Source organism: Neomonachus schauinslandi, chromosome 8 (assembly GCF_002201575.2).
Source record: "Neomonachus schauinslandi chromosome 8, ASM220157v2, whole genome shotgun sequence".
NCBI classification, from domain to species: domain Eukaryota; kingdom Metazoa; phylum Chordata; class Mammalia; order Carnivora; family Phocidae; genus Neomonachus; species Neomonachus schauinslandi.
Genome location: NC_058410.1, coordinates 145,050,623 through 145,066,453, shown reverse-complemented (window position 1 = coordinate 145,066,453; position 15,831 = coordinate 145,050,623). Strand labels below are relative to the sequence as shown.

At 45.6% G+C, this 15,831-nt stretch overlaps 1 protein-coding gene across 3 annotated transcripts; it reads left to right on the top strand.

Moving 5' to 3' along the window:
• Positions 1 to 4,821: 4,821 nt before the first annotated feature.
• Positions 4,822 to 9,213, top strand: LOC110586801 (zinc finger and SCAN domain-containing protein 23-like). Of its 3 annotated transcripts, XM_021697097.1 has the most exons (4): positions 4,822 to 5,250; positions 5,471 to 5,618; positions 5,964 to 6,589; positions 9,074 to 9,213. In XM_021697097.1, exons 1-4 carry the CDS (start codon positions 4,822 to 4,824, stop codon positions 9,098 to 9,100), a joined length of 1,230 nt encoding a protein of 409 aa, XP_021552772.1. In that variant the 3' UTR covers positions 9,101 to 9,213. The 3 variants fall into 3 exon arrangements, with proteins under 3 accessions (XP_021552772.1, XP_044773383.1, XP_021552770.1); XM_044917448.1 differs by lacking the exon at positions 9,074 to 9,213 and having other exon boundaries at positions 4,822 to 5,229; positions 5,964 to 6,703; XM_021697095.2 differs by lacking the exon at positions 9,074 to 9,213 and having other exon boundaries at positions 5,964 to 6,703.
• The last annotated feature ends 6,618 nt before the right edge of the window (positions 9,214 to 15,831 follow it).

Sequence of the window (15,831 nt, the reverse complement as noted above, 5' to 3'; positions counted from 1 at the left end):
GTGAGATTCAAATCAAGGTGCAGAAATTGGGTAGGGTTTGGATAAGTGCAGAAGGGAAGACCATGGGCATAGACCAGGGATGAGGAAAGCCTGATGAAAGAATAGTGAGAAGAAAAGCCTAAGTGGAGCTGGCAGTTTTTGCATGTGGAATAGAGGAAAACAAGAGTGGGGCCCCACAAGTGGGGCTAGAGATGTGACTAGTCTTGAGCCAGGCGTGGGAATGTGGGGATGCATCCAGTAAGTAGTGGGGGGCCTTAGATGGTGACATCAGAGGGGAGAGCGTGGGGATACGTTATGATAAAGACACATTTGTATTGCATGCTGCTTGGTCTTCACCTACATGCCTATCCTTGGTAAAGAGCATTTTGCCCTGAGAGTCATCGTAGATTTGGGAGTATTGAGCTTGCTGGGCCTCTAGGAGAAACCAGCTTTAAAATGCAGATGTGTTTTTTTTAAGTGCAAGAGATTATTATGCTAATTATATACCTGGCATGTACAGATGGTCCCCAACGATGAAGAATGATTTTTCAACTTAACGATGATGGGAAAGTGATTCACGTTCACTACTATGAATTTTGAGTTTTGATCTTTTCTTGAGAAAAAATTATGAGAAACAACTGATATATACATACAACCATTCTGTACCCATACAGCCATTCTGTTTCTCACTTTCAGTACAATATTCAATAAAGTACATGAGATTTTCAACACTTAATTACGAAATAGGATTTGTGTTAGACGATTTTGCCCGATGTAGGCTAACATAAATGTTCTGAGCACATTTAAGGTAGGTGAGGCTAAGCTATGATGTTTGGTAGATTAGGTGTATTCGGTACACTTTCAACGTGTGGTATTTTCAACTTTTGATGGGTTCATGAGGACATAACCCCATTTTAAGTCGAGGAAGACCTGTACAATGGGGTGGTGAACCTAAAAGAGATTAAAAACTGTTTGTGACCAGGAGGGCAGGGTTATAAAATAATTGGGAAGCCTTTTAGAGGCACTGGGTTGAAAGAGGAGCTACAATGTGCTGTGTGAGGCTGTGGGATTTTAGGCCACCCCACAGAAGCAAAATCAAGAAAGGAAAGCAAAAGGGAGCCTAGACTATACAGAGAATAGAGAGGATTGATCATAGTGAAACTGAGTAAAAATTTGAAACACCATATAGCAGAAATGATTTTCTATGAGCAGAGCTCAAAGCTTCAGCTGCATTTTCTGTGAATAGAAAATCTTTGACTTAAAACCAAAGTGGATGGGCAGCAAATAAGAAAAAGATATTTTTCAGGGCCTAGAAAGTTGACAGAGCAAGAGGGAAGAAGTAGGTGTTTAATCCTTTGAGGGCATGCTTGGTTAATTGAGAGCACATATTCTTCATTGACCTATTTGATATTTGCACCCCAGAACTTCCACACCCTAGAACAAACTCTGCAGACCATGCTTTAAGCCCCCTCATCGCTCCCTAGATTATTAGATAGCTTCTCTCCCTGCTTCCACTTTTCCCAAAGTCTGTTGTCACAGCAGCCAGTGAAACTTTTATAGTAAATGTAAGTAAAATTTGGTCATCCCTGTGCTGAAAACCTCTGATGGCTTTCCACATGTCTTAGACTAGAGCAGAGTCCTTACGGTAGCATCTCAGTCTGTTCCCAAAGCCTGCTTTTCTCTCTCATGACTGTACCTTTTGTTTCTCTGTGTAGCCACGTTGGTGGTCCAACTGGCTGTTCCTGGAAGAATCCAGGCATGCTCCTACCTCCAAGGACTCAACCTTCCCTTTGCACGGAACAGGTCTTCTCCAGATAGTCACGTGACTGCTGCTCACGTCCCTTGGGTTTCTGCTCAAACTTTACCTTATCAGCAAGGTAAAGTTTCCTGACTCCTCCATACAGAGACCTTTCTTCCCCCTGCTCCCCATCTCCTTTACCTTTATTTTTCTCTATAGCATTTATCACTGTTTGACATCTATTTCATTACTGTCTGTGCCCGTCGGCTCCTTCCTTCATCCTGTTCCCTTCTTCCTGCCCACGTACAGGAGAGATAGTGGGGTACTGGTTGAGACTATGAATTCTGAAGTAGATTTGCTGGGTTGGAAATGCAGCTTCACCACTAACTGCATGTGAGACCTTGGGCAAGCGACTCAAACTGTTTGGGTCTCGGTTTTCTCATCTGTCAATATGTGGGTAATAACAAAACCTTACGGTTGTTTCAAGGAGTCAGTGAGTTAATATATGTAAAACATCTAGTACAATGCCTGGTACCTTAAAAGCAATATAAATGTCAGCTGTTACTAATATTGTAATTAGAGTGTAAATTCCATCAAAGTAGGGACTTTGTTTTGTTGGCCATTTCTAGTGCCTAGAACAATACCTGGAATATAATGGGCTCTGAATAAATATTTGCTAAATGAATGAGTGGTGTGAGAAGTTTTGCAAGAAAAAGATAATGTGGAACTCAAAGTGATAGGGAGTCAGCACCAAGAAAAGTTAGGGGAAAAAATAAGAGCTCAGGAATCCTGTCTTTGGAGGGAAAAACCCTCTTGACTCTTCCTGGGGTGGTGACTGTAGACGTCAATGAAGTCAGACGTGTTAGAAATTTGTGGAGGGGATTATGTTTGCAGATTACTCAGAAGGATGCTTCCCCACCCCAGTGGTTTTTCCCTCCTTAATAAGTATAACTAATAGTGGGAATATGGATTTAACTTTTCTTGTAGTGTGAGCTGTGTTCAATAATAAATACACTGTCCTTAGTTTTTTTTTTTTATTTTGCCATGCGTGCCAGTACCTAAGAAGAGTGTTGGATTATATTTACAGTGAATTATAATCATTTTACTTAAATTTGGAAACTTTTTAAAGCTCTGGGTCATGACTCATGGGGATCACGAAGTCTATGTGGTAGGCTATGACCAGGGTGTTTTGTTTTGGGGTTTAAAAAAAAAAGCAAGATTTAAGAAATAGGAGTATGTGTCACGTAATTCAGGATACATAGTGTTTTGTGAAATTATTATTTCAGTTTCTTGTGTGTGTGTGTATCTCATGCACAAACATACATTCATGTGCACATGTATATGGGTGTTCTGGGTCTCAATATAAAATGTTTCTTTCTTTCTTTTTTTTTTTTTCATTATAAAATATTTTTTACTGAGGGTCCTGGTCAAAATCACTAGGCTACATAATATTCTTTCAGAAAATTGCTTTCATGGGGCACCTGGATGGCTCAATCAGTTAAGCGTCTGCCTTCGGCTCAGGTCATGATCCTGGAGTCTTGGGGATCGAGCCCCGAGTTGGGCTTCTCCCTCTCCTTCTGTGTGCTCTCTCTCTCTCTCAAATATATATATAAATAATCAATCAATCAATCTTATAAAGAAAATTGCTTTCATTAATTTCTATCCTGGTTAAGATTTTATCGTAAGCTTTAAGTGGTTATAGACACTTGTCTCTTTATGAGCATTAATTTTATTTTACACACAGTTGCCCCCTCTCCATCCTCAAGGAGATTCAAAAATAAACAATTTCCAAGAAATTAAAGGACAGGAAACAGCTCAAAGTCTACCTCTGTTTTAAAATACCAGAATCAATATTTCTTTCATTTTAACATCTCTGATTCAAGACCAGTTCAGTTGACTACTTTCTGATTCTTTTGCCATAGTGTTTTGATCACTAGGATTCATTTAATCTTTCAATAAAATTTGTAAGGAAAATAACAATAGTGGTAATTTACAAGATTTGAGAATTTACCAAGCTCCCAGCCTCTTGTGCTCTTTTTTTTTTTTTTAAGATTTTATTTATTTGACAGAGAGAGACACAGCGAGAGAGGGAACACAAGCAGGGGGAGAGGGAGAGGGAGAAGCAGGCTTCCCACCAAGCAGGGAGCCCGATGCGGGGCTCGATCCCAGGACCCCGGGATCACGACCTGAGCCGAAGGCAGATGCTCAACGACTGAGCCACCCAGGCGCCCCAGCCTCTTGTGCTCTTTATCCCTGATCTTATTTTATCTTTATCTTTTATCTCCACCTAGAAAGATAGGCCTGCAGAGGCTGTGCCTGGAGGACCAGGTCTCTATCCCAGATCTCTCCCACCCCAAACAGCCCTCTCTCCTCCATGCCTCACTTGACTGGGGGGACTGGGCCTCTCCTCCCCAAGAGCATTTCCTTTGCTCCTCATTCTGTCCTTTTATCTTTCCTTTCTCTCCCTTCTCCATTTTGTTTCTCTTTTCTCCCATTCTTAGTGTCCTCTGTGACCACTTGGCACCAAAATGCTGGTTTACCTCCATTCAACTGAAAACTTACTCTGGGTCTCCTATCTTGCCATTCAAATGGAAACCCTCTATGTTCCAGCTGACTTATTTGAGACAATTCATTCAGGATGATCAAAATAGTCCCTTCCTTTGATAAAACTGTGTGTGTGTGTGTGTGTGTGTGTGTTGGGACCCGGTTGGGGGAGGGGAGGTATTCTGTTTCTGTTTGCCTTCCAGTATCACCTGCATCAGAATTTGCTAGTCCTTGGGTGTTGAGTTTGATGAGTTCGTTACAGATTTTGGATACTAGCCCTTTATCTGATGTCATTTGCAAATATCTTCTCCCATTCTATCGGTAACATAATAAAAAAAAAAATTTGCGTAGTCCTTACCATTACTCGTACATTCAGTGTTATTCACTAGACAGTGATTGCTTTTGTTACAGATACTCCCTGTGCCTGCCAGCAGAAAAGATTTTCAACATTTTAATATTTTTTTCTCTGCAACTATTTTTTAGATTTTGGGATTTCCAGAAGAAAAGATCAAAGAGGAATCATCGAGAATAGACTCTTTTTCTGAAGTGTTAAGCCTAAGATGGCCACAGCATTGGCCCTTCAGACTTCAGAGATGCAGGAAGGACTTCTGGCAGTAAAGGTAGAAGAGGAAGAGGGGGATTATGCCTCTGGGCAGGAATCTGGCCTGCCAAGAGATAACCCTCATACCAGAGAGCTCTTTCGTAGACGCTTCAGGCAGTTCTGCTATCAGGAGACACCTGGGCCCCGAGAGGCTCTTCGAAGACTCCAGGAGCTCTGCCGTCAGTGGCTGCGGCCCGAGACGCACAGCAAGGAGCAGATCGTGGAGCTGCTGGTGCTGGAGCAGTTCCTGACCATCCTGCCCGAGGAGCTGCAGGCCTGGGTGCGGGAGCACTGCCCAGCGAGTGGGGAGGACGCGGTGACTGCGCTGGAGGACCTGGAGAGGGAGCTGGATGAGCCGGGAGAGCAGGTGGAAGATGGGAGAACAGAGGTTTGTACCTGCAGGAGCAAGTGTGGGATTTCAGTGCAGCAAGAGGAAGAGGAGGAGGATTTCTTTGCGCCTCATGTGGTCTGTTGTGGGCTCTCCATCTCTCTGCCTCTTTCTTGTTGCTGGTTTCTTGGTTCTTCTTTTCCTATATAGTGGACCTGGGAAGGCCCCCTTCCAAAGTGTCTCTGATGTTTGATTCCTAACTGTCCTTAATTTCCACCAGGTCCCAATCTATGCTTGTGAACAGGGAGAGTTTGCGAAGGAGAAGGCAACTCAGGGAGCAGCCCAGGAGTTGTCAGGTGGCTGGCTCCAGCCCTTGGAAGAGCTGCGTCCGTGCAATTCGCGAGAGCTGTGCCCGGTTCAGGAGATGGGTGAGGATCAGAATTTCCTCAGGAGGCCTCGCTCCCTCCCTGAGTGTCCATCGGTTCAGCATGTGTGTTCAGTGTCTGCTGCGCGCCAGGCGGTGTGCTTGGTCCTGGGGAGACGGGGACGAGCCAGGTGGACGTGCTCCCTGCCCTCAGGAGGTCTGTGGTCTGCCGGAAGAGGCAGACAGCCTCTGTACCTGAACGGTACAGTTCAGCCTGTCTTCTTCCTGAGGGCAAAGTGAAAGTAAACAGAAACCGTGCTTATTCGTCCCCTGCCGCCCACTCTCCCGGCTGGTTTTTCCCTTTTTCCTTTGGAAACCTAACATTCACGTGATCCACTTATTATTTCAGGTGACGAGGCTGGGACTTGGAATGTGGAGTTAGCTCCAAAGAGGGAGCTTTCTAAGGAAATGAGATCTCCTGTGGAAGTACCTCAAAAACTGAATGGTGGTACTACTCAGATGCCTGAGTGTGGAGACACCTGTGACCACGAGGGCAGACTGGAAAGGCAGCGGGCAAGCTCTTCTGTGGAGAGACCGTATGTCTGTGGTCAGTGTGGCAAGAGCTTCACCCAGAACTCCATCCTTATCGAGCACCAGCGAACCCACACAGGGGAGAAGCCCTACGAGTGCGATGAGTGTGGGCGGGCCTTCGGCCAGCGGTCAGGCCTGTTCCAGCACCAGAGACTCCACACCGGGGAGAAGCGCTACCAGTGCAGCATCTGCAGCAAAGCCTTCAGTCAGAACGCCGGCCTCTTCCATCACCTCAGGATCCACACGGGGGAGAAGCCCTTCCGGTGCGGTCAGTGCAGTAAGAGCTTTAGTCGGCGCTCGGTCCTCATTAAGCATCAGAGAATTCACACCGGGGAGAGGCCTTACGAATGTGAGGAGTGCGGCAAGAACTTCATTTACCACTGCAACCTCCTTCAGCATCGGAAGATCCACCCCGTGCTGGGTCCAGCCGGCCCCTCGGAACAGGTAGGGCAGCCTTTCCTGACGTCAGACCGCTAGCAGGGTCGCAGGGTAGGTTCCTGCTTTGTCCCTGAGGTAAGGTAATGGTAAAAAATAGTTTAATCCTCTTGAGGGGGAAGCTCCGAGAAGAGCCAGTGAAATTGTCCATATTTTTTATGCTGAGAGAAGCATTATATCTCAAGTACATCTGTCAGGTTCTCTGGGGTCAACAACATGCACGCTTTGCAATACTGAATCTTGTTGTGTGACTTTATCAACATAGTCTCCAGTCTGACACACGTCTGTGCAAGAGGTTTTCTAGGTGTACTTCAGGAAAACTTCTCCATCCCAGTTTTAAGAAACTTTTTTAAAAAGTTTTTAAAAATTATATGCTGCCTGAACACAAAATTGTTAAATAGTATTTAAAAATTAATTTAAAAATAATTGCAGTAAAACCTGTAAACGATTTGACTATTGTCTGTTTTCATAAGATGTGATCATTTCTTTTTGACCTACAACAGGGGGCAGATGAATCCTCCCTTAAATACACAAAAGGCTTTTCCCTACAGGAGGACTCTGTAGAGTTCCAGTAACTCAGTCTGCAGTTAGGATCCAAGAAATTGAAGCAACCATGTGTTACTAGTACCTCAGTGGCTAGATGTAGCAGATACTGCTCAAGATTTTAAATTTGTGCAGATCAAGAAACTTAGCTAAAAATTTGATATCTCGCTTCTGATCTTTGTTACGAAAATATAGGCCTCTGCGTTTTTCCTGTGACTTACAAACATTTTCAGTTTTTGCTTTCTTTAACTCTTAGTTATGGAAAATTTCAAACACATACAAAAGTAGAAAAGTATGATCAGTCTTCCATGTTGATTGCTTTTTATAAGCTCCATGCTTCTCAGCATTACCTATTGATTACCACCAAGATTATGCATTAAAAAAAACTTCTTTCCCTTAACAGTAATTGAGTGTTTACTTTATACTAAGCCCAGGACACAAAGAATGGAAAATCTCTGGTGACGACAATCTGGATTGGAGTACCAAATACACAGCAGGTCACTTAACCCTAATAGAAACACTGTAAGGGACCTTAGAGATCACTTCTCTGTCCCCTTACATGATTGGTACAGAAACGGAGGCTCTGGGAAGTAGCTGTAAGATTATGCGGACAGCTAGTTAATGGAGCTGGAGCTAGAACCCTGTCTTCTAACTCCTAGTGTTCTTTCTACTAAGCCACTGGAAGGATTTTATCTCCAGATAGAAATTACTAGCATATGGAACTTAAAAGATTTAGAGGGCACTGAGGTTTTGCTTTTTAGCTCAACAAAGCCTCCCATCCATGTGTTTCAATAAATGCACAGCGCCTCTGTTCAATTTACAGTGGAGTTTCAGGAAAGACCACTTATCCCTCATTTGGGGCACTTTATTTTATTTTATTTTTAAGTAATCTCTACACCCAACGTGGGGCTCCAAACTCACAACCCCAAGATCAGGAGCTGCATGCTCCATTGACAGAGCCAGCCAGGCAACCCGATTACTTTTAACCTTTAAATTTTAATTTGCTTAGAGGGACTTTTCAAGAAAGATAACTCATTCTTCATCCAATTCAAGAATCAGAACAACATTAAAAGGGAGCCTATCTTTTGCCTTATATGTAGCCATTTTTCTAGTATCTTACGTATCTTCAATATTTCTTTATGTAAATACAAGAAAACGTGACTGTATATCCCCTTATCTCCTCTATTACACAGACAGGTGGGATACTGTTGGCACTTTTCCACACCTTGCTGTGCTCGTGAAACAGAGCCGCCTCGTTCTGCTTACAAGTGGACGGTATTTCATTTGTTGGTGCCCCACGGTTTTTAACACACTCCCATAGATGCACAGTCACTACTTTAAAAGGTCAGATTGTTTCATTCTTCCCAAATGTGGTTCAAGCAAACTCTGTTTAAAATGACAACTTCCACCTGAGCTAGGAAACGGAGCTTGGGCTGCAGTTGCACCTAATTCTTGTACAGAGAAATGCAGAAATGATGGGGCTGGTTTTCAGTCTCGTGTATTTGGCTCTATTGTATATCCTTAGTCATAACATATCAAACCACTTCTGTTGCCATTTGTGGCTAATTACAGGTCTTACCAAAAATCTTAAATTTTCTCAAGAGTGTATTTTAGTGTGTCTTGAGGTTAAATTATTTCCAAAAGAAATACATATGGATTTTAAAGTGAGGTTAAGGAAAATATAGTAGACTTAAGTTTGAAATAAAATCAACTTCTCCGGTAAATATATATTCCATATAATAATATAATACATATACTATTATAACCTGAGTTTGTAAGTATCTCAAATGCCTCTGCATATGCCGAAGCAGCATGTTTGGATAATTCTATTATATCAGCTCTTAAAAGATTTAAAATATGAACAGATCAGGATTTTAAAGGATGTATTTCTAATGGACTGTTTTTACACCTGCAGTTGAATATTGGATGTTTGGTTTGTTTTGTTCACAGCTTCTCAAAAATTCTGAATTTTCTTAACAACTGATGAAATACCAAGAAACAAAAGATGTTATATATGCTGTAGAGACATACACCGCTTAGAATGCAGTGATGGTTAACATGATTAAATGACTTAGAGTTCACCAAACTAACTACGTGTTCTCTGATACTAATTGCTCTAATTCGCTTACGCTAATTCTCTTATCTGGGTGCACACTAGTCATTCGTGGTACACTGATGTTTGCTGTAGCCTGTGGACAGTGGCCTCTAAGGGCCTCACACTGTTTCTGTCTCAGTTGTTTCCCTTTTACATTCCTGCATTACCCTCACTTGTCTCTTTTCTGTTTCTGCCCTGGCTGTTCTCATTCAACCCATGAAGTCTCTGGCATTGATCTCCTTTCAGGTGCTGGGTAAACCAGTAACCATCCCTCCCTGTGCCTTCGAAAGTCCAATCTGAAAGAGTAGTCAGTATTACGGCTGAGCAAAGTGTAAGAAATATTAATTCAAATCCAATTAAAATGCCTTATTGGTTCTTGAGGGATAGTCCAGCACCCCTCTGAGCACTGTTAGGAGGTTGGACAGTGTATGTCAAGAAATGGCTGACAATTTTGCAACCAAAACCTGTCTGGAGCTGTAGATAAGAGCCCTGAAGACTGTCTTTCACTGTAATTTTTATTTGAAGTCAGGACTAAAGGAGAACCAAGTCTCTGTCCACATTTTGTATTTGGAAATGACTCCTATTTTCTATATCTGACAATACTTTTCCTTTAAAAAGCATAATTTATAGTGGAAGATTGTTTTATATTTTTCCTATGTGAGACAAAAGTTATCTCTGAGGATATTTTAAAATAAAAGTATATCTAAAGTCCAGGCACCTGGATGGCACAGTTGATTAAGCGTCTGCCTTCAGCTCAGGTCATGATCCCAGGGTCCCGGGATCGAGCCCCATTTGGGCTCCTTGCTCAGCTTCCTGCCCTTCCTCTTCCTCGGCCCCTACCCCCACTCGTGCTTGCTCACTTTCTCAAAAAACATTTAACATTGGTTAAATGTTGGGTTAGAAGTTGAGAGAAAAGTAGATTATTTGTAGAAGGAGATGAAGGATAGAGTAAAGTATTTTAGGCAGAGGCAACAGGGTGAGGAAGGCCCAACAAAGATAGGCTCAAGAGCCCTGCGTTTTCCAATTTGGCAGGTCATGGAGCTCTTATAAGGAAGCGCAGGAGTGGGGGCCAGATTGAGAGGTCCTTGAACACTTTCCTGTGCATTTGGTCTTTGTTTGGTGAGCATCATGGGATCATTGAAAGTATTTTGTTGTGCTGTAGGGGCTTTTTAACACAGAATCAAAGAATGTTAGCTTTAGGAAGAAATTTTGAATTTACCCATTTCATACCTACGTGAGAAAAGTGAAGCCCAAGTGGTTAAACACTTGTAGTGATCTATTTTTAATTGCATTAAAAATTTTAAGAACACGGGGCACCTGGGTGGCTCAGTTGGTTGAGTGACTGCCTTCGGCTCAGGTCATGATCCTGGAGTCCCGGGATCGAGTCTCGCATCGGGCTCCCTGCTCGGCGGGGAGTCTGCTTCTCCCTCTGACACTCCCCACTCTCATGTGCTCTCTCTCATTCTCTCTCTCTCAAATAAATAAATAAAAAATCTTTAAAAAAAAATTTTTAAGAACAAAACTATGGACAGAGATCATTGTGAATTATATGTAGTTTCACAGACACTTAGACTTGGAGCCTGGGACACATTTTAGGCATCTCCAAGCAGCAACAGCAACAACAAAATAGGAGGGAAAGAGAAAAGGGAAGAACCAAAATGTGAGAACATAAAAAGGACTCAGACAGGCAAAATTACACGTTAAAACTGGATTAGACCAACAAATGGTGACCAAAGAGAAGGAAAAATAAAAAGATGCAGAGACAGTGTTACCAAGAAATGTGCTTTATCTTTATAATAGCTATTACTAGAGATCGCGCTGTCTCTCAGTTGGTGCATGTGTCTTAGCAGTGAAAACAGTCCCACTGCTCTTCACTCCTCACCAGTTTCAGTGCTTTACATAAAAAGAAGGAGAAGAGCACAGTGTATAAATCACTGATTTTTGTTTTCAGGCCTCTGTGGAGCCACACCCAGGCTTCCATGCGAATGTCTCTACTCTATGATGAAGCCACTATTTCTGAATATATACCTGTGTTAGAATCACCTGCGCTGTTGGAACTCCAGTTTCCTGGGCACTACCCCAGACTGGCTGAATGCTTCTGAGGGCAGGACCTGGGAATCTGCATTTTAGCTAGCTTATCAGTGGTTCTCAGACATAAGGTAACTATATATAATTTATTGCCCCATCTGGGACACTTGAGAATGAAAGGGCTTGGTATTAATAATTACACTCAGACAAGAGGCGTAACAGGATGGGTGGTTTTCCCACTTCGGACATTTCCAGCTGAGGAGATAGAAGATGAGATAGAATCAGAAAGAATACAATGTGCTCATGAAAGCTAAGGTGGAACATCTGTGAAGGAGGCCAGCCACCACCTTCCTGATCTGAAATAATTCTAGCTAACACATCTGTTGGATTAGGTAAGAAAGGGTGGGTATGCCTACAAAAGCCACACTCCCCTTGAAAGGATCCCCCCCAAACAACAACAATAAGAACGCTGTTGATATAGCTAGCTACCGAATGTGAAGCTGCTGGGATCCTGGTCTACCAGACGAGACGGAGGACCTCTCGGAAGCATAAGGAGCGTGTCCGTGTATAGGAACTGCTGGACTAGTGCGGGAGGCTCACTTGTAAGCTGTGGAGGGAAAGTGGGGGTAGAGGGCAATAGAAGAGACCTTGCCGGAATAAGGCGGGAGGTGAGCCATCTTCAGTAGCCAGGACGAACGCGGACCAGATCCTGCGCGCGGTCCCTCCGTAAGTTACCGTAACTGCCCCGCGCACTTCCCCGGCTGCGGAAGCCCAGCCCTGTCCCGCCGCAGCTGACCCTGCCCCGTGTCACCAGCGCGGCACATGCCCTTGGCTTTCTGCCGATGCAGCACAGTCGGGCACCTGCGAGTGGTTCCGTTACTCCAAAGGACGAGACTTGAGACGGTGGAGAGCCAGCCACGTGCCGCTTGGCTCGGGGCGGTGCTGATGCTGCGTCTGGCCCCGGGGGCCCAGTGGCCGGTGGGATCTGCACAAGCGGGGTGTGCAGCGCGTGATTCCGTGAGAGCGGACAGGTGTCCTCGGTGGGGCAGGGCGCGGGGGGCCCCGGCAGAGTGGAGGGTTCGCAGGCCCCCGAGCTCGCGACGGCCGGCTGGAGGTGGGAGCCGACCCACCACTGAGAGGACGGGTCCTGTCGGCTTCCTAGAGAGGCGGCGCGCCCGGGCGTCGTGACGTACTTCCGGGCTGCCGTCGCGGGGCTGGGCGGGAGACCGGCGCTCGCTCGGCGGGCGGGCTCCGCGGGCGCGCTCGGCTGCTTTCCCGCACGTGGGTCCCCGGGATCCGGCGCCCGTGTGGCCCGCCGCCTGGACGCGGCCTGGAGGCCGGCGGCTGGTTTTCTGTTCCCTGCGCGGGTCTGTGGTGCTGGCCACGGTCTTGCATGTTGTGCCGAGAAAGGCTTATCACTTTAAAATGGGGTGAGGTGGTGCGCACAGACTGTTGCGGAGCGGAGCGGGTACCGTGTGAGGTAAAGTGGCGAAGACGACGAGTTAGCACGTCCATCAAGTACACATTTATTGGCTGCATATGTGTGCCGGTCTCTGTGGTGTAAAAACGGGAACGAGCCGGATAAAAGAGGCACCCTTGACCTCACAGTGTGGTCAGGCGGACGGATGACTGTCACAGGAGAGCCGAAGCCCCTGGAGGAAGTAATCTCCGGACGTTCGAGGGCCTTTGGAGGTGCGGGGTGGCGAGTCGGGGGTCCCGTCGCTGAGCCGGCGTGGCAGACTGAACCAACGGGAGGCCGGTGGCAGCGAGGCGGCGGGCCCGAGGCGTGGGTGGTGTGACAGCGCGGGGCCCTGCGCCTGGGGGGGCGCGGGTGTGCTGCAGCTGGGGCGAAGAGGAAGAGTGCGCCATTCCTGCGCTGTTCCAAGGAACTTAGGCATTGAAGGGCGGTGTGCTTCTCCACTTTTAACGTAAGCTCGGAAACTGAATGTATGCACGCTGCCTTGCAGAAGAGACCCGGCCAGGGGCTTCAGCTCCCCCGCCCTGCTTGGCCACCTCAGTCGCTGGGTTCATCAGCATGCCAGCACCCAGTGAACTGTGGCATCGCACGGTAGATGGGAAGGGCTGCTCTGCAGAGGGGGGGCATCTGTCATCCTACTGGGCTTCTGGAAATACTCCAGAAGCAGTGTGGTAAATGAATTGGAAGGGGGCGAGAGTGGAAGCGGAGAGAAGAGAGGTGCAGCTGTCCGAGAAAGAACCAGTACTGTAAGTTGGTGAATAAAGTGGTGGCTATGGAAATGAAGAGTGTGGAATGGAATTATGTGGAAAAGGTAGCTTTAACTAGACTTGAGGACTGAAGATTAAAACGTGCTGAGCACACTGCGTGGCATGTACTAAGTACTACAAGCTTTGTAAAAAAATACAGTCAGGGCGGGGCCCCTGCGTGGCTCAGCTGGTTGAGACTTTGAGGGTCTGACTCTTGATTTTGGCTCAGGTCATAATCCCAGGGTCCTGGGATCGAGCCCCGCATCGGGCTCCCTGCTCGGCGGGGGGTCTGCTTCTCCCTCTGACCCTCCCCCCTCTCATGTGCTCTCTCTCATTCTCTCTGTCTCAAATAAATAAATAAAATCTTTAAAAAAAAAAAGACCTGAGATCAAGAGTTGGATGCTTAACTGACTGGATGCTCAACTGACTGCCCCACAAATGTGCCATTTTAAAAGAAATGAGTTAAAAATAAGAAATGGGTAATTCTGGAGGAGGCACTGATTATGAGGGGAAAATGAGGAGTTAATTTTTGGTGGTGTTGAGACACACTGTTGGGCTATAATGGTCTGGAGCTCCAAAGCAAGACTGGGGTAAGAGAATCAGATTTAGGAGTTCTTAGGTGACAGCATCTCAGATTTCATGCTACTGAATGGACAAGGTTGCCCAGAATGAATGTGGAATGAGAAGAAGGCTGGGTCTCAACTTAGGGTAACGACATTTCTTGGCAAGCTGAAGAAGAGCCATAATGTAGACTTAAGAATGAGCTATTTGACAAGCCCTTATATAATACTTCCTGAGTGCCAGGCATTGGTCTAAGCACTTTACAGAAACCAACTCATGGAAAACAGCCAGAGGATTGTAGTTCTTATAAGACTGGGAGTGGCCAGCAGTGTTAGGTGCTGCAGGGGCATCTGGTAAGCAAAGGACTGAAAAATACTCACTGGGTTTGTGTACAAAGCAGGCCTTGGTTAATTGACTTGGGCCCCCTGACTCAAATGTGGGACACATTTGACTGACACGCACACTCTTCTGAAACCAAAGATGCCTTTGGAAGTATCTAGCAGTTGATTTGTAAATATAACTGACTAAATCTGTGACATGCAATTTAAGCAGGCAAAGTTGTTTGCATTTTCTTCATTATCTGAATATTTCACATTATCTGAATATGTCACTGAAGTTTCTAGATCTAAAAGCCACTAGTATTGTTCTTTAATCCTAAAGTGACTGAATTGTCTTTTAATTTTCTGACATTAGTCTAATGACATCTTGTGCTTGTTTTATCTTTTACAGAGCATCTTTACCTTCAAATCATTGGCCTGATGACAGCGATTCACTCTGACTAAATATGTTTCTAGTTTGGAGTTGATCTCTGTTAACAGTGATGTGTTACGTATTATCATGAGCCTTAAGCTCCCCCTACTGTTGTAGTGAGCCAGTCTTCTGAGCTGTTTTGCCCAGGAATGGATTCAGTCCAGCCCTTTCGGGCTGCAGAACAGAAGGGATGTCAACTAGTTATAGAATCTAGCCTGCACAGAAATGGTGCTTCTGACAGGAGTTCTTCAGACAAAACTTAAGGCACTTCTGCTGGGAGGACTCCCTTGGGCCTCAGAAGTCCAGCTCCAGGCGCTCTGCTGTCGGTGGCTGCGGCCGGAGACGCACAGCAAGGAGCAGATCGTGGAGCTGCTGGTGCCGGAGCGTTCCTGACCATCCTGCCCGAGGAGCTGCAGGCCCAGGTGCGGGAGCAGCCCAGAGTATAGGGAGGACGCGGTTCCTGGACTGGGAGGGCTTGTCGAGGATAATCCCTGAGGAAAGGTGAGATAAGAAAGAAATGATCTGTCATCAGAAGGCAGGTATTCTGTCCAGAGAGAGGTAAGAGAGTTGAGATCTCCTCTCACATGTAGTGAGGGAAATGGCCAAGATGTACTGGCCAGAGTTGCGTTCCCCTCCCTATCCTTTAATCCCTGTCCTCGCAGGTCAAGGGAAACTCTACTTTCTGTCCAGCTTTTCTATGTTCGCCATTAATATTGGGATCGAAGCTCTAGAACTCTCCGCATATATCACCCTGGTCAAATTTATCTCATTGTCCCTGGATCCTCGTCCTCCTACAGGGACAGGAAGGGTCCCAGGGGCAGACAGCTTTATATGACAGCAGCAGAGGACTCACTGGGGGTCCAGCTCCAGCCAGAACGGGTTAGCTCAATTCTGAACCTTGGGAGCTGCCTCCGTTCAGGAGAAAGGTGAGGAGATTCCACCGGGGGAAAAGATAGGAAATGTCTTCTTGTGTTTTTCCAAATGAACCTCATCACTAACATTTCTGCCTACCTTTCCTTGATCTTTTGTTCCACCTTTAACCTGTTCCTCT